The 20,335-nt window shown below is 64.0% G+C and overlaps 2 protein-coding genes across 6 annotated transcripts; both read left to right on the top strand.

Annotated features, from left to right (window-relative positions):
- The first annotated feature begins 2,097 nt into the window (after window positions 1-2,097).
- FGF17 (fibroblast growth factor 17) lies at window positions 2,098-6,027 on the top strand. Of its 2 annotated transcripts, none has more exons than XM_037371740.1 (4): window positions 2,098-2,133; window positions 4,154-4,331; window positions 5,405-5,511; window positions 5,731-6,027. In XM_037371740.1, the coding sequence occupies exons 1-4, from the start codon at window positions 2,113-2,115 to the stop codon at window positions 6,025-6,027; spliced, it is 603 nt and encodes a 200-aa protein (XP_037227637.1). In that variant the 5' UTR covers window positions 2,098-2,112. The 2 variants fall into 2 exon arrangements, with proteins under 2 accessions (XP_037227637.1, XP_037227638.1); XM_037371741.1 differs by having other exon boundaries at window positions 2,104-2,133; window positions 4,187-4,331.
- A 2,772-nt stretch (window positions 6,028-8,799) lies between these two features.
- Window positions 8,800-20,322, top strand: DMTN (dematin actin binding protein). Of its 4 annotated transcripts, XM_037371540.1 has the most exons (17): window positions 10,794-11,034; window positions 15,186-15,249; window positions 15,564-15,620; window positions 16,135-16,209; window positions 16,381-16,536; window positions 16,675-16,719; window positions 16,823-16,931; window positions 17,098-17,154; window positions 17,224-17,376; window positions 17,492-17,601; window positions 17,690-17,795; window positions 17,910-17,974; window positions 18,070-18,118; window positions 18,391-18,398; window positions 18,631-18,690; window positions 18,776-18,856; window positions 18,946-20,322. In XM_037371540.1, exons 3-17 carry the CDS (start codon window positions 15,603-15,605, stop codon window positions 19,057-19,059), a joined length of 1,206 nt encoding a protein of 401 aa, XP_037227437.1. In that variant the 5' UTR covers window positions 10,794-11,034; window positions 15,186-15,249; window positions 15,564-15,602; the 3' UTR covers window positions 19,060-20,322. The 4 variants fall into 4 exon arrangements, with proteins under 4 accessions (XP_037227436.1, XP_037227435.1, XP_037227438.1 ...); XM_037371539.1 differs by lacking the exon at window positions 10,794-11,034 and adding an exon at window positions 8,800-8,867 and having other exon boundaries at window positions 17,098-17,376; XM_037371538.1 differs by having other exon boundaries at window positions 10,790-11,034; window positions 17,098-17,376.
- Window positions 20,323-20,335: the final 13 nt, after the last annotated feature.

Genomic DNA, 20,335 nt, shown 5'->3' with positions numbered 1-20,335 from the left:
GGGGAGCAGGGTGCCCTGTTCAGGGTGGAGCTGGGGAGCTGCTTTGCTGGGGAGGGGACAGGACACGGTCCCCAAAGTCCCTTGCTTGAGGGCCACACGCAGGAGGCTTTGACAGGCAGCCCTGTCCCTTCAGCCTTTCCTCGCCCCGCAGGGGCTGCTTGCACAAGCCAGCCCCCCCACTGGTGTGCTGACAGCTCCCCAGGACCCTCTGCCCCAAACCTGGGGGGGGACATAGCAGGGGTGATGATGGTTCCACAGCCATCAATCATCCCCACAGCTGGAGGGGCCCAGGCACAGCCCTGCCCTGCACACCCCAGGGATGCTGAGCCCCAGGGATGGGGGTGGAAGGGGATCCCTGAGCCGGGGGGTACCATGCTTGTGGTTATTGGGGGGCTGCGAACTGTGTTTTGGGCTGAATTCCTGGCTCAGGAGGTGAGAAGGCAGCGGGGGGGGTGGGGGGTGGTCTAATTTGGGTTATTAGCTCTGAATCAGGCCCTCACCCTCCTGCAGGTGGGGGGGTGGGTACCCTGCTGCTCTCCATCATGCCTTTCCCGTGGGGCCTGGTACCCCCTCCCTTGCCCTGATGGGGAAACTGAGGCACAAGCATGGAGGCAATTGCTTTTTGTACTAAACCCCTTATCCCTTGTCCTGCCCACCCCACCCCCTATCCCCCCACCCAGGGCACCCCACAGTGGTGTTTTACCCCCCCAAGGCATTACCCCAGCTCCCTGCTGGGGTATTTATAAGGCACTTAGCACCTCCCTGGCTGAGCAAATGGAGTGTGGAGGGGTGCACAGCCTCCCCCTCCTGATGGGGTATTGATACCCGATGGGGCTAGGAGCGGGCAGGGGGAAGAAGGGAGCTGCTGGTGGGTGAGTGGGGGGGGGGCTGTGACATGACCCCAGAGTCCCCCAGCACTAAACCAGCTGGTTAAAACCCCCTGTGGCACTTTCCTTTGCGTGATGCGTGGACCAGGTGAAAGGAGGGTGACAAAAAGCATCCTCCATGCCAGCGCATCCCTCCCTGAGGCCTGGCGTGGCTTTCTCCACAGCAGGTACCACTCCTGGTACCATCACCATGCCCCGTAGTGTCACCCCCTCCATCTCCTGTGCCCTGGCATCCTCCTCGTGGGGTGAGGCGGGGGGCTTTGCAACCCCCAGGGATGGGGACACCCTGAGCAGCTGAGCCTCCCCCCCCTTGCCTTCCCCGTCCCCTCCTCCTGCCCTGGCCCCTGCTAGGGCTGATCCTCCTTCCCTCCGCAGTCCCTGCTGTCTCCCAGGAGAGGTCCGGCCCCTCTTTGCACAGGCTCTCCCCCACCTTTAAAGGCTGCTGCTTGGTCCGTCGCCCACCCGCCTCCCATCCCCAGGCCGACACCGGGAGGGTGCTGCCGGCTCGATGGAGCGGGGGGCTGCAGATGCTGCCCTTGGTGGTGGGCAGCCCTGCCCTGCCTGCAGCCGCCTTTCCCGCTAGCTGCTGCTGGAGGGAGATGCAAAACTAGCCCAAGGACTGGAGGCTGATGGGGTGGGGGCGCAGGGGACAGGATGGATCTGGATGCCCCCAAGGCGTAGGACACTCGGTCCCCAGGGTGGGAGGAAGAGGAGAAGAGGAGCTGACCCCCGCTGCCTCCCCCATGCTCCGTCGCCGCCGCTGCTCTGCAGGCGTTGGCATCACACGTGGGCTCGCCAGCGCGGCGGCAACCTGGGGTTCACCCACTTTTTCCCTCGCCCACCCCAAGCGCAGGGATCACCCGAGGAAGGAGGGGACGGGCTGCTCCGTGGCTTTCCCTGCCCCGGCGGGGATGTGCCGGCGGTGAGGGAGGGCAGGTTTGCAGCCAGCCCTTGCGCGGTGCCTTCGTTTGATGCCGCTGTCTGGGGGGCTTCGAGGAGCGCCATGCAGCCCATCAGCCTGCAGAACCTCTCCATGTAAGCCCTGCGCGCCGCTTGTTGCAATTCTTTGCAACCCGGGTTTATCAGTAGTTTATTCTTGGTGCCGTTAGACACGGCTATTCCTCGGGGTGCGGGGGGGCGAAGAGAAAACAACTAACCCCGAACAAAACACTCCGGTTTTTTCCCTTTCTCTTTTGTCTTCTGCTGCAGATGTTTCCAGCTCCTGATGTTCTCCTGTCAGACCCAGGTAGGTGGATGTATTTTACTAACCCCGTGGCACATCTGGCTGCACCGCTGAGCCGGGCTGGGTGAAGGCACCCGCTCTGCCATCCGCTGAGCCATAACCATTTGCTTCAGGGGATGCCCTTTGCTCTGGCGGGGGGCTTTCCCGGGGGCCGAGGGGGTGCATGCCTGCCCCAGGTGGTACCCAGCTCTGGGGAGGGGAAGGATGCTGCCAAGGTGCCCGTGGGGTTGTGTCCGCACCGGAGCTGGCTGTGCCCATCAGCACTGGCCTTGGGGGCTGCGATGGGGAGGTGCGTCCTCCTCGGACCCCCCCACCCCAGTTTCCCAGCTCCTCGGAGGGCCTGGGCAAGGTCAGGGGGAAGCCCTCCCGAGCCAGGCGATACATTTCTTGCAGCCTGGCTCGGGGTGGGATGTGCAGAGTCCGTCAGCCTTGAGCTGTCGGCGATGGGTGCTGCCCTCGCTCGCGCCAAGGCCGGCTGCCGAGGGGGTTAACGGGGCAGAGCAGGTTCTGGTCCCCCCACCAGGGTGGTGTGAGGTTCAACACCCCCCTCCCCTCTCCCCCAACCCTCTCAGGCTGCATCGTTCCTTTTTGTGCGCTTTAGAAAGACAGCGGCTATTAAAATGCACTGTTCCATATCAGCACCCTCTGCTCCAGAGCCCGAACAAAACCTCCGTAGCTGCCGGCCCCAGCAGCCTTAATACGTGCTGGGGACCTTTCTTCTTCCCCCCCCCCCCCCTTTTTTTTTTTTCTTTTTCCCAAGGTAAATGCTTTTATTTCTTTGAAAATGAGAGGGGAAGGGAACCGCCTTTGATGGAGAGGGGCCGCCCCCCTAGCCCACCTCCTTGGCCAGCCCCAAAGGCTTTAAAGTAGATCCTGGCAGGAAATGAGTCCCCAGGCGCACACAAAGGTGGTGGGGGGCAGCAGTGCCCCCCCACCATCCCGCTGCTCCCCCCTGCAAGAGCAGGCAGGGCCGGGTCCCCCCGTGCCAGGCTTTGCACCCAGCGGTGATGCTGCAGCCCAGGGGATGCAGGGCGGCAGGTCCTGGGTGATGCCAGCACCCCAAACTGGGCAACCAGACCACAAATACTCCCCAGGTGCCCCCCCCCCCCCCCCTCCCCGAGCACGTCCCCTGCCCACAGCCCTTTCTGAGCTGGTTTTGGGGCTGGGGCCGGTGTCCCCTGGGTGGCTCAGCTGGCTGCGGTGCTGCCCCGAGCCCCGCTTCCCATTTCCACCAGGGATTAAACCAAGTTTTCTCTTAGACGCATCTTGAGAGGAGCTGGCTGGAGTCCGGTGCGGTGACGGGGGCTGACCCCCAGCACTAATCCCCCCTCCCCAGCTCATCTGCAGTAATTAGATGCTCTTTGCCATACAATAACCCTTGTTTGTTTGTGTTGCCCCGTTAGCATAAGCCAGGGAGCTTTTTCGGGTCTGCGAAGTGTTTATTCCCCCGGCCCCAGGGGTGTGTGCTGGGGTGGACCAGGAGGGGACAGCTCTGCTCCTGGGACACCCAGCCCGGCTTTAGGTGGGTCTCACTCCCCCAGGAGGGACCCAGTGGGTTTTTCACAAGATCAGCTCTTGCATCCCAGCCTGTCCCAGTACCTGCCTGGGAGCAGGGGATGCTACTGAGTGTCCAGCTGGCCCCGGGGCATGGCCAGGAGCAGCAGCAAGACCCCGCTCCCGGGGGAAGGGTCGCTGTGCCTGGAGGAGAGCATCCTTCCCTGCGAGACCCTGCATCCTCAGGTGAGGGATGAAAAGCAAAGTCTCTGCCTCTCCCTGCCTGCTGTGCCAGTCGCTCTGTGGTCCAAAGCATCTGCTCGGTGCCTTCATTGCTGCTGAAAGGGGACCAGCTTGGCTGGTGATGGCTGGGAGCCCTCCCTCGCCCGCAGACGGGGTGGCGGGTGGATCTCGGTGCCCCTCCCCGGGGCCAACCCCAGCCCTCCTGCCCCGCCGGGCTCCCCGCTCCATCCCCTTGCCATCGGCTGTCCAAAACAAATTGATTTTATTTTTCCCTTTGTAAACAAAGGGGGAGAATCAACCGTCTCCTAATTTTAACCAGTACGTGAGGGACCAGGGCGCCATGACCGACCAGCTGAGCCGACGGCAGATCAGGGAGTACCAGCTCTACAGCCGGACCAGTGGCAAGCACGTCCAGGTGAACGGCAAACGGATCACCGCCACCGCCGAGGACGGCAACAAGTTTGGTAAGGGGCTGGCGGCTCCACGGGAGGGTCCATCTGCGGCCCGGGACAGCACGCTGATGGAAGGGCTGGAAATGTTTCTTCCCACAGGATTTTTGCAGGGGGAAAGGGGGCGTGGGGAGGTTTTAATTGCCCCAGCTGGTTGGTTTTTATACCCCCAAATCCCCCGGATAATTCCTGTGAGGGCACGGCTCCAAACCAGCCAGCCCTGACCTCAAAACTTCCAAAAATCATGCATTTCTTTGGCAGCCTGCAGCACTTAAGCCCTATATTTAGGGCTTTTGCTTTCTAATCTCTTCCCGCCGTGAGACAGGCAACTTTTCCTGGAGGAGAATCACCCGAGCCCAGCATCAGCCTCTTAAAATACCGACATGTGGCGGGCACCATGGGCAGCCCGCTGGGACAGAGCCCACTTGGGCCACAGCACCTTTTCCCTGGGGGGGTTTGCTGGGGAGTTCCAGCCTCGACGCCACGCTGATGGGCATCACAGCCCCACAAAGGCCAAGCTGGCATTCCCAGCATCTAAAAGCTTCGGGAAAGGCTTTTCAAAGCCCGGTGACCGGCGAGGCTGATTCACCACCTTTCCAGGTCTTTCCCTGAACTCTCCCTGCCGGCTCGAGCGCGGGACCCGCCGAGGTCATTGGTTTCAGTGTCAGCTTCCAACCTTTGCAGCCACCGCTGTGTTGTAGAGAAACAATGAGGACGAGGATAATTAACCCGCCGGGTGCTGGACTTGGTCTAGCCCTGGAGAACCCATTGAATCGCCGACAATGCGGATGTGCCGAGGCGGGCGGGGGGAGGAAGGGGCCGTTGCTCTCTCCGGCGCCTTCATCAAACACCCGGTTTGACTCTGCTGGGTTTTAACAAAAGCCCTTTAGCATCATGGCTGGGGAGCATCCCCCGGCAAGGGCTGCCCTGCCCCGGCTGCAGGGGCTCGCCATCCTCCTGGCCCCACCGGTGATGGGCAGGGAGGTGAGATGGCATCAGCGAGAAGGGGACGGGGTGGTTTGGGCACGGGTAGCTGGTTGGGGGGTGCCATGGCCCCCATGGGACACTTTCCCCTTGCTCCCTCACAGCCAAGCTCATCGTGGAGACGGACACCTTTGGGAGCCGCGTCCGCATCAAGGGGGCCGAGAGCGAGAAGTACATCTGCATGAGCAAGCGGGGCAAGCTCATCGGGAAAGTGAGTCCCGAGCCCCCCGCGCTCACCCTCTGCATGTCCCCCATCCCCAGGGCTCAGCCCGGACACTGTGCTGAGCAGCTGGAGCCAGGATGCTCAGCCAGGCTGGTCCCCGTGTCCCCAGTCACAGTGGCAGGGGGGTGGCAACACCCCTTGGGTCCCATCCCCACGCCTCCAGCCCCATCCCTGCGGGCGCTAAGGACCCCTCTCCTCCTCCCGCAGCCCAACGGCAAGAGCAAGGATTGCATCTTCACGGAGATCGTGCTGGAGAACAACTACACGGCTTTCCAGAACGCCCGCTACGAGGGGTGGTACATGGCCTTCACCCGCAAAGGCCGGCCCCGCAAAGCCTCTCGCAGCCGCCAGAACCAGCGGGAAGCCCACTTCATCAAGCGCCTGTACCGCGGGCAGCTGCCCTTCCCCAACAACGCCGAGCGGCAGAAGCAGTTCGAGTTCGTGGGCTCGTCCTCGCCCACCCGCCGCACCCGCCGCACCCGCGCCCCTCGCCCACGCACATAACGCCCGGCAGCCCCCGGACTCGCCCCCCGCCAGGTTCTGCCCTCCTCATCCTCGCAGCCTTTGGCCTTGCCAGACTCTGCCCCTTCTCCCGGCACACTCCAGCACTGTTTCTTCCCCACTTTTCTAAAGATGCTCTATTTTTATACTCCTCTTGGGCACCGCAAATGGGTTGGGAAGTGCACGCTTTGGGCATGGTCACTGGTGTCTATAACCCCACGCTGGGCTCCCTTCATCCTCGGAGCATCCCATGGGACCCACACTCACCATCCAGTGCCTTTGACCACTCCCCTCGGAGACTTGTCCCCATGCCCCTGAGATCTAGGACCCCCCTGGACATGTTCCCATCCCCCACAGGCCCAAATCTCAGGGCCAGGGATGGATGGGACCGGCCAGGAGTCTGCGGGATGTCTGCGCCAGAGCAGGATGCAGAGCCCACCCCTGCGAGGGATGGCGTGGCACTGCCAGTAGCCAGGTGATGGAGAGCATGGGGTGTCAGTCTGTCTGTCCCTCTGTCTGTGCAGCTCTGGAGGGGAGGTGGGGGTGCCCAGGCATGCAGACCCCAGGGCCAGCACTTGTATCCCCGTGACCATGGGGTCTCTCTTATTTATTAGAGGGGAAGATCTGTGCCTCTCCTGGTGGTGCCGGTGGTGTGGGGGCATGCGTGGGTGCTCACCAGGCTCTGCTGGCCAAAGAGAAACTGTCTTTTAGGTTATTTTTATTTTTCGATTGGTTGTTTGTGTGTTTTTATGAGTTCTGCTGTTTCCTTTACGAGTCACTTTTAGGCCTAAACAGTTAGACTTTGGAGTTTATTTGTGTAAAGGAGGAAACCCCGAGGCAAATAAAAGCGAGTGTCTAGACTGATGGGGCCTGGGGGAGTTTTCCTTCCCATTCTGAGGCTTTGCCACAGGCTCTGTGTCTGCTGGGGTGGGGATATAGGGTACCTCTTGGTACAGGGTACCCCAAGCTGCCTGGGGTGCAAGCACCCAGTGCTCAGGGACAGATGTTGCATGGCAGGAGGATGAAGGTGGCCACCAAAGGGGACTCCCTGTGTCCCCCATCCCTGTCTGTAACCCCCAGTTTGTGTCCTAGGAGCATCTGCTGCATCCTGGTGAACAGGGCATCACCCCCAGTGTGGTACCCACAGCATCACCCCCAGTGTAGTACCCGCTGCTCCCCTTGCTGAGGGCCACCAGCTCACCCACCCGATGACAGCCACCAGTAGGGCTGTCCCACCTGGCCCTGAGCTCGGTGCCCCCAGCCCGTGCCGTCCCACCCTCCCCGTAATTGCTTTCCCCTCTGACAAAGCCCTGGGAGGTGGCAGGGAGGATGTAATCCCTTAACCAGGGCTCACCCAGCCCCTACAAAGCCCCGCCAGCATAATGCAATGGGGGGAGCACAGCTGGGGGGGGGCAGTGGGGAGAAAATTATAACAGTTTGAGTTAAATGAAGCTTTAAAGCAGAAGAGAAATGCAACACCCAGCAATTACGGCCGAACAATGCGCCCGGCGCTGCCTGCCCAGGTGTGGCAGGCGGGATTTAGCCGAGCGGCCGGGGTAATTTTTTTTTCCCCTCCCGTTTCCTTCAGCCCCACAGCCCCAGCTCCTTGTTTCCACAGGAATCCGAGACATTCTTGAAAGGAGAGGGCTTTGAGAAAGGGGCCGACTGGGTCCGGACCCTCCCTACCCCCGCCGCCCCCTCCCCAATTTAGCCAAAGCTTCAAAGGTAGAGGAGTTCCCTTTGTGTAATCTCTGCTTTAATTTTTCCCCATCCCTTTCCCCCCTCCCCGCTTCTCTTCTCCTTCCCAAGCCCTTCCTCTCTTTTCTTTCAGGGTTTTCCCCTTCCTCCCCTCTCTTTCTTCTCGACCTCCCGGGATAGAAAGGGCTCAGAAGGGTGAGTCCTTTTTAATTATGGCCGGGGAAGAAAAAAAAAAACCTCACACTGCTTCTTTCTTGTTTTTTGAGGTGAGACCTGGGGCGGGGGGCGGAGGTGGGGACCGGAATGTCCTCTGTGCAGAAAGTGCACTGGAGGGTGTCTCACCCAGCCTTTCCCAAGGCTTTGCTTTCCCGCAGGCTGGGGATGCTTGGGGGGCCAGGGATGCTCGGGGGGCTTAGGATGCAAGGGGGGGGCTGTGAGGGCAGCTCCCCAGAGCAACCACCTCGCTGCAGAAGTGATGGGTGCCAGCTCCCTGCCCCACTGCTATCCCCAGCCGAGTGGTGCTTGTACCCAATAGGTCCCAGCCCTGACAGCGCTCCAGTGATCTGGACTGGGAACATCACTGGGGAGGCAGGGGCTGGTGTCCTGGGGGAGGTGGGCTACATCCAGGCCAGCCCTCGCAGGGCTGCTGCCACCAGGCTTCTCCAGACCAAGGTCCCCTGCAGACCCCTCAGCCCTGCGGTGGGGCAGCAGGGGCAATTTGGGGTCAGGCAGCTGCCTCACAGAGGGGTGCAGGGGCTGTGTGTCCCCCCAGGGCTGCGGGAAGACTCCTCAGCCCTGTCCCACAGGGTGGTGAGGCTGAAGGATGCTCCTGCACATCCTCCATCACTCAGTGAGGCTGAAGGAGGCTCCTGCACATCCTCCATCGGTTGGTGAGGCTGAAGGAGGTTCCTGCACATTCTCCATCGGTCGGTGAGGCTGAAGGAGGCTCCTGCACATCCTCCATCACTCAGTGAGGCTGAAGGAGGCTCCTGCACATCCTCCATCGCTCGGCTCCAGCCGGTTGCGGCTGGAGGCGGTCGCTGTAGCAACGTGCCGTGCGGCGCAGGGGAGGAGATGCTCGGCACAGGCATGGCTCCCGGCGGACAGGCGGACCTGCCTGCGGTGGGCCATGGGCTCCCTTGAAGGTAGGGCCCTGCTACTCTCTACCCCCACGCCCCAGCCCCCCAGCAGCCCGACTGGCAGCTGCCTGGGTTTGGAGGGCATCGCTGGGATGAGGGGTGACCCTGTGGGGCTGGTGGGCACACGGGGGGCTCTGGCGAGCGTGGCGGGGTTTGGCTGTCGGTGGGTGAGAGCGAGGGTGCGAGATCCTGGTGCAGGATACGTGCGTTTCCAAACTCCTCCCTCCCTCCAGGCACCCACGGGTGCTGGGCTGGTGGTGCGGGGGGCTGAGCCTGCAGCGGGTACCAGGGCCGGTTCAAGCACCCGAGAAGCCCCGGGCGCAGGTGGCAGCTGCTGAGCAGCCGCTGCAGTTGTATCTTCATGCTTGAGAAACTGGGTTAGCGTGGGGGAGGCAGCCACAGTCTCGATTATTCATGGGCACGGCCCCGGGGGGTGGCTGTCGGCTGGGCTGGGGCCGGTGAAGCCCCCTCAGTGGGGAGGGGGGGCACGGTGGCATCTCAGAGCTGAGGCCGTGATGCTCTTGGTCCAATGAGCCAGGCTGGTGCTGGCACTGAAGGGCGTGTGCACACATCCCTCTGGGCGTGCATCCCCCCAGATATGTATCCTTCTGGACATGCCTCCCCTCAGATGTGCGTCTCTGGGTGTGCATCCCCCCCAGATGTGCTTCCCTCTGGACATGCCTCCCCTCAGACGTGCGTCTCTGGGTGTGCATCCCCCCCAGATGTGAATCCCTCTGGACATGTTTCCCGTTGGATGCACATCCCTGGGCGTGCATCCCCCCCAGATGAGCATCCCTGGGCGTGCATCCCCCCCAGATATACATCTCTGGGCATGCATCCCTGGATGTGCATCTAGGGGATCCAGAGGCCCTTGCTTCCGCCAGGAGGGAAACTGAGGCAGCAAACAGCATCGAGCGCAGCGTCGGGGAGAGGACCCAGAAACAGAGCTGCTGTCACCAGGCAGCTCTCTCCCACACAGAGCCCAGAATAAACGCCAGCTCCCGGCGCTGCGGCACAAACAGAGCCCCGCCACCCCTGGGGAGGGTCCGGCCATGGCACCAGTCCCGTGCCAGTCGCCTGGGTTCTTAGCCAGGCTTGCGTGCCGAGGGGCTCTGGGGGTACAGGAGTGGCCGCAGGCTCCCAACCCAGCCCTGGGCACCCATCCAGCCCCACTGCTGAGCCCCAGGGGCTCTGCCCGAGGGCTGGGGCTGGACCGTGGCCCCCGGGGACCTGGGGGACTTGGGATGTGAGGGGCAGCAGCTCTCCCTGGCAGGGCCCAGGGGCAGGGCAGCGTCTCCAGGGGTCATGGCTTAAATTTTTAGCAGATGCTCAACAGCCCCCAGGGCTTCGCTGGGCTCCTTTGGCCCCGGAGTTGGAAATCTCTGCTGTTTCCCCTCCCACGGTAGCCCCTCAGAGCACCCCCAAACCCAGACTGGGGGTTGAGCTGGACAGGAGGTGCCATCCTCACCCACCACCCACTGTACCACAGCCCAGCCTACACACCATGGGGTGCTCAGCACCCCTGCTCAGCACCGTGGGGCTCGGAGGTGCCAAAACCCCAGCTGGGGAGGGGGAGCAAGGGATGCCGTCCCCGTCTGCATCCCCTGTTTGCAGCGGGAGGCTGGAGGAGGGGGTACTGGGGACCCTCAGCACCAGCCAGGATATTTCTGGTAGCCGGGCAGGCCGGGTTTATTTATGTTTTCCTCCCTCTTTGTGCCGGGGAAGCAGTAGGAGCGGGAGCGAGCAGCCGGCGGGAGCGAATACTGCTTCGTCATGATGCCGGCTAATTCTCCTCTTGTTCGGAAAGGGACTGAGCCAGCAGCAGAGGTGGGGAGAGGCGAGCGGCACCCACCCACCTACCCACCTACCCACGCACCCACCCGCGCACACCCACCCACCCACGCACACCCTACCCAGCACCCAGCATGGGTTATCGGTGCGGCGGGCGGCACAGCCAGGGTGCTGGGGCTGGGAGATAGGCTCCCACGCCCGGCTGTCACGCTCTCGGATGCGCGCCGCAGCGCGCCCGCGGTGGCTCGGCCGCAGCCAGGGCAGCTGGCCCGCCAGCCCACGAGGTCATTTGGTAGCCAGGCAAGCAGAGGAGGCCAGGGGTATCCCCCCCCCCGCCTGCCAGCTCCCCAAGGCTGGAGGTATGCGGTGTCCCCATCCCTAGGTGAGTGGCCGTGGTGGCTCGGTGGGGACCGGGGAGGGAGGTGGCTGTGGGTGGGGGGCCACGCAGCTTGGGGGGGTCTGGGTGGGCCGGTTCGTCGGGGTTGGCATCGGCCGCCCTTTGCTTTCCCGTTGTCTTTCCGTGCTGCAGCTCCCCCTCCCCTGGCTCTGTGTAGCTCCCATTCCTGGGGGTGGGGGGTGGGGTGGGGGGGCTGGGGACAGCCCCACATCTTGTCCTTCATTTTCTGTGGGGGCTATGGCCGTGCCCCCTCCCCATGCTTGGCACTGCAAAGCCAGCTGCCCTTGCTGGGGGGCCGCGGGGACAGGAAGGGCGGTGACCCAAGGTGGGGACGTGGGGACATGGGCTCTATTGCTAACGGGGGTACTCCCCCCCACCCCCCACCCCCCGCGTGGCTCCCACCCACATCCCCTCTGCAGCAGCACAGTGCTCCCAGCACCCCACTTCACCCCACACAGCCCCCCCGGCACCCCCCCCCAGCAGGGCTCGGCTGCTGCCGGCAGGGCATGGACATCCCCTGTCCCCCTTCCCTGGGGACATTGCATGGTAGCCCAAGGCAGGAGATCCGTGCAGCCCAGCCGTTCCTAGCCCCACTTGTGGAGTGAGTTTGTGGGGTCTCAGCGTTGTTGCTGGGGGGGCGGGACACGGGACACCTCCATCGCACGCCCCCCGGGTGCAAACTGTGAAGGGGGGTGATGCTCCCTGTGTGGTGTGGTGGGGCCACGTGGTCAGGGTCTGGCCATGGGCATAGGATTTTGGAGAGCCCCCCCTCCTTCTGTCCTCATCTAGCCCCACTGGCAAGGCACTGAGGGGCCAAACTCCCATCCCTCCACTGCCATAGAGCATCGGGGGGGCTAGCTTGGGGGGTGGAAAGGGGGGTACAAAGCCTGGCCCCCCAGTTCTTGGCCATGGATGGACCCACCTCCTGGGGGGGCAGCTCCTGGCCGTGGGCGTGCATGGCCGGTGGTCAGGCAGGGCTAAGCCCAGCCTCTCCCAGGAAGACCTGGGCCACCAGCTGCCACCTCGGCCCCAGCAAGCCCCCGGCCACGTCCCACTGCCCAGCGTCCTGCCAGGTGGGTGCCTCGCTGCGGTGGCCCCACACACAGCACCGGGGCACATGGGGACCCACCACCCCAGGGTGTTCAGTGCAGGGCATCCCGCGGGGCAGTGCCTGGGGCTGGGGGCTCCTCGGGGGCTGGGGGCATCACCAGACCCATGTTGGGAGCCCTGGAGGGACGTGGCCTCCGCACACACCCCCGGCGGGTCCCTCCCGGCCCCTCCGCGTGCGGGATGAGCAGGCTAATCCCATTTTAATCCCAGATTATGTACCACGTGAACCACTGCCCGAAGCAGGCTGCGGTGTGGCCATCGATGCAGGGGGGCCAGGGATGGACCCCTCCCCACCCAGGAGCTTTAGGGCAAGTGCCATGCATCCTCACTCTGCACTTATTGGGGGGCTCAGAGCCTCTTGGCAGGGCTGGGGGCCAGGAGAGCAGCTGGGGTGGATGGGGGACCCCAGCAGCCAGAGGGGCTGGGAATGCCCCTTCATCTCCATCCCCTCCTGGACGGGGCGGACAGAATGCTGCTATCCTTCCCCAGCCAGGGAAACTGAGGCACAGAGCAGTCCTGTGTCCGTGGGAAGGGAGATGGGCAGGGTGCATCCTCTGCCCCAAGGGATGGAAAAATCCCAGGGGCCAGGCGCTGGCAGCTGGTGGCTTTTAAGGCCACCGAGGTGTCCCTTGGTGGAGCCGTGCTGGGCAGGGTGCAATGGCACGGAAGCAATGGGCTGTCAATAGCCAAAGGGTTGCTCCCCTCTGCCGGGTGATGCTCTGGCGCAGAGAGAAAGGGCGAAAAACAGGACAAAGAAGGAACCGGACACCTGTGAGACGCAGGTTGGGGACCCACGTGCTCCCCGCCAGCTCGGCCCCGCTGCGATCGAGTTGCCACTGGGGCCCCGTGTGTGGCGGTGCCTCGGTTTCCCCCGGCAAGGCGAGGAGGATGCTCGGTGCCTCTCCTGTGCTGTGTTTGTTTGGGGTTTGCAGTGGGAGGAGGAGGAGGCCAGGGCTGGGCTGGGAAGCACTGGATGCTGTTCCCAGGGCTGGCGGGAACCGTCTGCTCTGGGAACTTGTGACCCCGCCGTGTGTGCCCTCCCCTGCTGCTGGCGGGGAGCCGGGGCAGCTCCGGGAGCAGCAGGGGGCCCGTGCCCAGCACGATGGCAAGGGCAAGGCAGGCAGTGAGGAGGAGGAGGAGGGAGAGGGGAGGAAGGCTGGGGGTTCCCTGCCCAGCTCCCCCCCTCCTCCCCGCGGCGAGGGGGCTCATGCAGCCTGGCCCCTGGCCCAGGTGCCGGGTGCTGATGGCTTTGGCGGCTGCGAAATGTCAAATCCGGATTTCCTCGGGGTGGGGAGGAGGGAACTGGCCTCTTCCCGCTGCAGCGGCAGCCCTCCCCACAGCCCCCCCGGGATGTGCTACACGGGGGGGGGGCCAACACCCCTGCAGCGCTGCGAGCCCCCGTCAGCACGTGGTCGGTCTGTCTGTCCGTCCATCCCTCCCTCCATCACTCTTCCTCTTCCCGTAAATCCCTGCCCAGCGCCTTTCTCTCCCCGCTCCGTTGAAGAGCCGTGAGTACCCGCAACACCACCCCGGGAGGGGGGCATGGCGTTACCCCCCCTCGCCCTGCTCCCCCTCGCCCTCCTGGCCAGGAAATTCCCAAACACGTGCCGGGCCGGTCTTATCTGGGTGAGCAAGGGAGCATGTGGGGGACCTGCTGGGGAGATTGGAGGTTGCCATGGGGAGAGAGGCTGCCATCGGGGCGGTGGCTCCCTGTCTGCGTCTGATAAGTGTCCCTGTGTCGAGGGGACTGGTGGGGGCACAGTACCCGAGCTGGTTGTGCAGCCCCGGCACCCCTCGCCAGCCCTTTGGCTCCGTCACGGCGTCTCTCCGCACCCCTGGCTCGGGCTTGTTTTTCCTTCCCCGCCAGCATCCGCATCCACCCGTCCCTGCACCCCCCCTCCCGCCAGCCTCTGCCGCTTCCTCTGCCTCCCGCTATTTGCTATCTCATCCATCTGCTCGCTGCCACCGCCACCGTGTCCCCACCGCCTGCCCCCGGCCCACCCATGCCCCCCGGCGCCATGGGGTGCGAGCCGGAGGCGGGGGGCTGCCCTGGCTCTGCTGCTGGAAAGTGTGAGCTCATGGGTTTGTGGGGCAGCCGCCACTCGCCCGGACAATGCCGCCTTGTACCGCGCTCGGTGCTGAGCCCAGGGTGCCCATCCTGCCAGCACCCAGTCCTGCAGACCCTCAGGAGGGCTGGGAGGGAGCAGGTTGGCCACCCCCCAAGTGCCAAAGCTGGGGGTTATTGGCGGCAGGGTGGTCTCAAAGGAGGGATGATGCCTGCATGGAGCAGCTCACGCCCTGAGCCTCCAGTGGAGCCTCCTCGTCCCAGATCGACCCTCCAAGGGGTGAGCCAAGGGTGGTACCTCGTGCTGGGCTGGCTGCTGGCAGCTGGAGGATGCTTCGGGCTTTGTCAGATCTGGTCCTTCTCCATCCCTGCATCCCACAGGGATGGGCTCCGCATCCATGCTGAGAGCTGTGAAACTTGGGGACAGTGGGGCTGGGGGTCCCCAGAGGCAGTGGCATCTCCCCAGCCCTGCACAGGCTGCTGGAGAGGGGGGGGTGGGGGGTGCTTTAAGCCTGGAAGGCTCCACGTTGCTGTTGCTGTTGTTGCCTGGATTGTACGAGGTTTTCCTCATGCCCTTCCCTCTGAAAGGAGAAGTTTTGAGGAGAATGGGGAATTTTCCCCTTTGTGTGTGGCATTGTGGGTTTAAAGCACAGGGAGGGCTCAGGCCCGGGGGCTGTGGGGCAGGGGCTGAGCACAGCACGCTTGTCCCGCTGCTGCTGGAGCCTTCTCGAGGCCGCTGGCTGCCGGTGGACAAAGGGCTTCATTACCTCTGCTCCGCTTGCCAGCGCTCGTCAGCAGCCGCCGGGCAGCGGGGCCGGCAGCCGGCACGGGCAGAGGCGGCACGCAGCGGGGCAGGGTGCTGCGGGCACCGGGGCCGTGCAGGGACAGGGGGAGAACCAGGCTGATCTTCGCACCGTTGTCATCCTACAAGCCACTGTCACCTCGCTCATCTCCATTGCAGAGGCAGCACCCGAGCCCCAGCCCGGCGTTAGTGCCCAGAGGGATGTGGAGCCACAGAGGCAGCGGTGAGTGGGGGTCCGGCATGCCCCAGCGCCTCTCCTGTGACCCGAGGCAGACGTGGAGCTGTTCAGCCACCCCAGGGACGGTGGCATCCCCTGGCAAGCCTGTCCTGCTGCCAGCCCATCAATATTTAACGGCGGGGCCATGCAAGCCTCCTGTCCCGTTAGGGTCCGGTGCATGGGGGGCTGCTGGGCTCAGCCCTGTGGGCAGGAGGGTGATGGGGAGGTGGGCTCTGCCCAGCCCCTCTGCCCTCGGGCACCTTGGGGTGCTCCCATGCCCACCCTGGTGGTGCCCCCAAACCCCCGCTCTCCCCATGCAGGACCCTGTGACTGACACAGCCCCTCCAGCCCACAGCTGAATGGAAAGACTGCAGAAGGTAAGGGGGGCTGTGGGCAGGGTGCTGGGGGCTGTGGGCAGGGTGCTGGGTGCCGTGGGCAGGGTGCGGGGACCATTCAGGCAGGGGGTAGCCCTGCACCTAGGGAAGGCACACAGGGGCTGGTGGTCAAGGGCAGGGGCTGGTGGCCAAGGACATAGGCAGAGTCACCCTGGGATGCTGCCAGCAGGGCCCTGCCTTCATCCTCATCCTCCTCCTCCTCCCAGCCCAGCCTGGCAGCACCATCTAGTGGCAACGTGTCCTGGCCAAGCCACTGTCACCTCCCAGCTGTCCCCTGCCCTGAACCACAACCCTGGAGCAAAGGAGACCCCAGCACCCATCCAGAAATACCCCAGCCCCCAGGACGTTTTGCCTGGCTGCACTGAGGTCCATGGGGCACAGGCGTGTCCCCGGGCCCCCCTGCCGTGCCCCGGGGTCCCGACCATGACCCCGAGCCCCTTCCTGGGCTGGCCATGCCGAGGATGAGGTTTGCTAAAATCTCTTCTTTTCCTTCCAGCAACCACTGACCTCCCCTGGGAGCGTCTGTTCCTCCCGCGGTTCCAGCGTCCCCGGATCGCCGTCCAGCATTGTGGTGAGGGGCCACTCACGTCTCCCCACCACATCCCTCCGTCCATGGGGTCACCTCCCCGAGCCCTCTCCATCACCCTGGTGCGGCCACGGAGGATGCCAGCCCTGGGAAAGCCCTGTTTCCCAATGTTCCCTTTCTGCACCCAAAACTGAAGGTGTTTTTCCTTCCTTCCAGGCCAAAATGGACAATGAGGTTCTGGGCTACAAGGACCTGGCCGCCATCCCCAAGGACAAAGCGATCCTGGACATCGAGCGCCCTGACTTGATGATCTACGAGCCCCATTTCACCTACTCGCTCATGGAGCATGTGGAGCTACCCCGGAGCCGAGAGGTGAGGGCACGCCGGGGCTGACTGCATCCCCCGGGTGTTTTGGGGGGGGGGGCAGTGGAGGAGAAGCCCCCCCGGACAGAGGGGTCCCAGAGGGCAGGTGTGGAGTTGCTGGAATAAATTGCTTCTTGCCTTCTGCAGCGTTCCCTGTCTCCCAAATCCATCTCTCCTCCTCCATCTCCGGAGGTGAGTACCGGCACCACTTGGGATGTGCGCAGGGGCTCCAAGGAGGAGGGGGTGATGCCAAGTTGTTGGGGTCTTGCTGCTCACCGGCCCCGCTTGCCTGCAGGTCATCCGGGAGTGGCTGGAGAGCCGGACCCCCGGCAGCGCCCCGCAGCCCACCTCTCGCCAGGGCAGCAGCTCGGCTCGCAGCAGCGTGCAGCACTTCCACCGACCCGGTAAGCTCCCCCGGCACCGTGACTCCTCCAGCACTACCTGACCCTGAGCCCCAGCACAGCCCCCCCCCAGCCCCACCATGGGGGTCCGGGCAGGGCGTCTGGGTGAGCCCATTTCCAGGGCTGTGATCTGCCTATTCCCAGCTCCCAAGCTTCTTTTTCCTTGCAGAGACCGACACGACGGAGCTCAACATATACAAGAAGCCTCCAATCTACAGGCAGAAAGGTAAGGGGGGTGTCTGTCCCACGGGACAGGGCACCCCAGAATGCTCTCTCACCCCCCGGTATCCCACAGAGCACCATTCCAGCGCCCACCACGGGAAGCATCTCATAGAGGACTTGATTATCGAATCCTCCAAGTTCCCAGCGGCGCAGCCCCCAGACCCCAACCAGCCCGCCAAGATCGAGACCGACTACTGGCCGTGCCCCCCCTCTCTGGCCGTCGTGGGTAGGTGGGAAACAGGGGCAGGCGAGGGGGTGGGCTGCACCAGGGGGGTTATTCCCCTCCCCAAGACCCCGTGGGAGTGATGGAGATGGATATAATGTCCCCTCTTTCCCCCCAGAGACGGAGTGGAGGAAGCGGATGGCCTCTAAGAGAGGGGAGGAAGAGGAGGAGGACCTGACGGAGGAGATGAAGAACCTGCGGGAGCTCCAGAGGCAGGAGCTGAGCAAGGTGAGGGGGAGAGCAGGCAGGCAGGACCCTGTGAGGGGCTGGGGATGTGCTGACTCTGTGACCCCCACCCGTGCCCCATCACCCCTAGGTCACCTCCAACCTTGGGAAGCTGATCCTAAAGGAGGAGATGGAGAAATCTCTCCCCATCCGGAGAAAAACACGCTCGCTGCCAGACCGGACACCCTTCCACACATGTATGTGGGATGCTCTTCCTGCATCCCATCCCATTCCTTCCCCACCTGGTGGCTCTGTCTGCCTGCACCTCTGCCAGCCCTGCCTGCGCTTCTGACCGTGTCTCTCTTTTGTAGCCCTGCACATGGGGAGCTACAAGAGCTCCTCGCTGCCCGCCTCTGGCAGGAGCACCCTCACCCGGGTGAGTGGGCAGGCAGCCACCCCCCTGCTGCCACACGGCCTCAGATGGGGTCTGGGGGTGGCACCGCTCTGATGCTGTCCCCTGTCCCCTTGCAGCTGCAGTCGGCAGAGTTCAGCTCGGCAGGCAGTGAGAAGGGCAGTCCGGGTGAGCATCAGCCCATGGCGTGGGGATCACCCTGGGGATGGGGGATGCGGGGGTGTCCTGGGGGATGTGGGGATGTCCCAGGGGACATGGGGGTGTCCCTAGGGATGGGGGATGCTGGGGCAAGCCTGGGCTCAGCAGAGGCTGGGAAACCACCTCTCCGGGGCTTGTCATCACCTTGGGGAGTATTGGGGGGGGACGACAGGGGGCGGGACACGGACGGACACAGAGCAGGGGGTCCCCAGGGCTGAGTTCTGCTCCCCTCTCTTTTCCAGGCCTCCAGGTAAGCGCTCGTCTGGCTGCCAGCGCGGAGACCCAGTGAGAGGGTGATGTATGCCAGGGTTGGGGGGGACACGGACGGACACCGGGGCCCCCTCTGTGATGGGTCCAGGTGGGGAGGGTGGGTGTGCTGGTCCCCAGGCTGGAGCCCATCACCTTGGCTTCAGCTCGAGTGGGAGAGGGCGGCCCTTTGGGGAGGTGGGGGTCGTGGCTGATGTCAGCCTTTTTCCCCTCAGAATGGCCAGCGTGGGCGCATGGACAGAGGCAATTCCCTGCCCAGCATGCTGGAGCAAAAGGTGAGAGGGGCCTGGGGCTTGGGCAGGGCTGGCAGGGGGCTGTGGAGGGGGTCTCACAGCCTCCCCCCCCCCTCCCACCTTGCAGATCTACCCCTACGAAATGCTGATGGTGACGAACCGAGGCCGTGTGAAGCTGCCGCCCGGCGTGGACAGGACCAGGCTGGAGGTAGGGGCTGAACCGGGGTTGGGTGGGGGGGTGCGGAGGGGGGAACCCGGCACCCCATCACCCTCCTTTCCCACCCCCACCCCCCGCAGCGGCACCTCTCCCCTGAGGATTTCCTGCGGGTCTTTGAGATGCCCCCCGAGGAGTTCAGCAAGCTGGCCCTCTGGAAGCGCAACGAGCTGAAGAAGAAAGCCTTCCTCTTCTGAGCCCACCTCGGCCCCGAGCTCAGTCCGTGTCGCGCCGTGTAACCGCTTTAGGGCTCTCAGCCGGTTTTTACTAGGATCCCCCCCCTCCCCTCTCCCCCAGCCCACCCACCACCCCCACCCCCCCCCCGGCTCTTCCCTCCCCACCTCACTCCTCCTGCGGGAAGAGGGCTGGAGGGCTGGAACCTGCCTCCGCCACCCGGGGTGATGGGGCTTGGGGAGGACCCTGCCCTGGAGCAGGCACGGTTCAGCCAGGAGGGGAGGTGTGGGGGGCGTCTCTGTGCTGAGTGCCCCCCCCTCTCCCCCTGGGCATGCTGGCAGGGGCAGTGCCTGGCTCTGCTTTTGGCCGGCCAGGAGCATGCCAGCTCCGGTGCATGGGCAGCGGGGGGGCTTCCCTCTTCCCTGGGGGTCAGCTGCCACCGTCCCCCTCACCTGCGGTGCCCCTCTGCCCCCCGGGTGCCCCTCTGCCCCCCACGCCTTCACCCTGACACTTGGGAAGAGCCCGGGGGCCGACTCACTGCCAGACTGATGTGCTCCAGGCAAAGGCATCCCACCTTGCCCCCCTTCAGCCCCCCTTTTAACACCCCCCCGGGTCCCTCCTGCGCCGTAAGGACACGTACACTGCCAAAACCTGCCTGGCACCGGGCTGGCAGCAGGCAGGGCTGGGATGCTGGCGAGATGGAGCACTGCGGGATGGGGCAGGGGGTGGCAGAGCATGGGCCGGGAGGGGCGGGGGGGGGGCGGGGGGAGCTGGGGGCAGCTCCTGCTGCATTTCTAACTGCAGAAGGGGGATGCAGCAGAGCAAAGGGGTGATGAACAAGGGCACCGCAGCCCTGGGGGTCTGGGCAGCGCTGCCTGGCCCCCCGCGGCCGTGCAGGCAGGGCTCGGCACCAGGCAGCCCCTTCCCTTCTCCCACCTCTCCCGTCCCCTCTTCGGGCACGCGTTTTGGGCAGGACCCCTCTGCCCCTGCACCCCCGGCCCCCCACGCTCCTCGGTTTCTGTTTCCAGCCACTTTTCCAGCCGCTAGACCTTGTTGGGATGTAAAGAATGTAATTTATCGGGAAACCACTGGCCCATACTTGCCTTTCACTGCTACTCTACGAACGACATATCTATAAATATATATATAAATATGGGTTGTTTTCTGACTGGACTACAGTGATTCACTTTCTCTGTTTTGTTAGAGTTTATTTGATTTGCTGGTGTCGGAGAATCCGCGTGAGAGTGATTTTTTGCTTACAATTAAAGGTGAAATGGCTTTATCCAGCCTGGCTCTGCC

The sequence above is a fragment of the Falco rusticolus genome, chromosome 20, assembly GCF_015220075.1.
Source record: "Falco rusticolus isolate bFalRus1 chromosome 20, bFalRus1.pri, whole genome shotgun sequence".
NCBI classification, from domain to species: Eukaryota; Metazoa; Chordata; class Aves; order Falconiformes; family Falconidae; genus Falco; species Falco rusticolus.
Note: the sequence above shows the minus strand (reverse complement) of the source record. Positions and strands in the feature narration are given on the sequence as shown.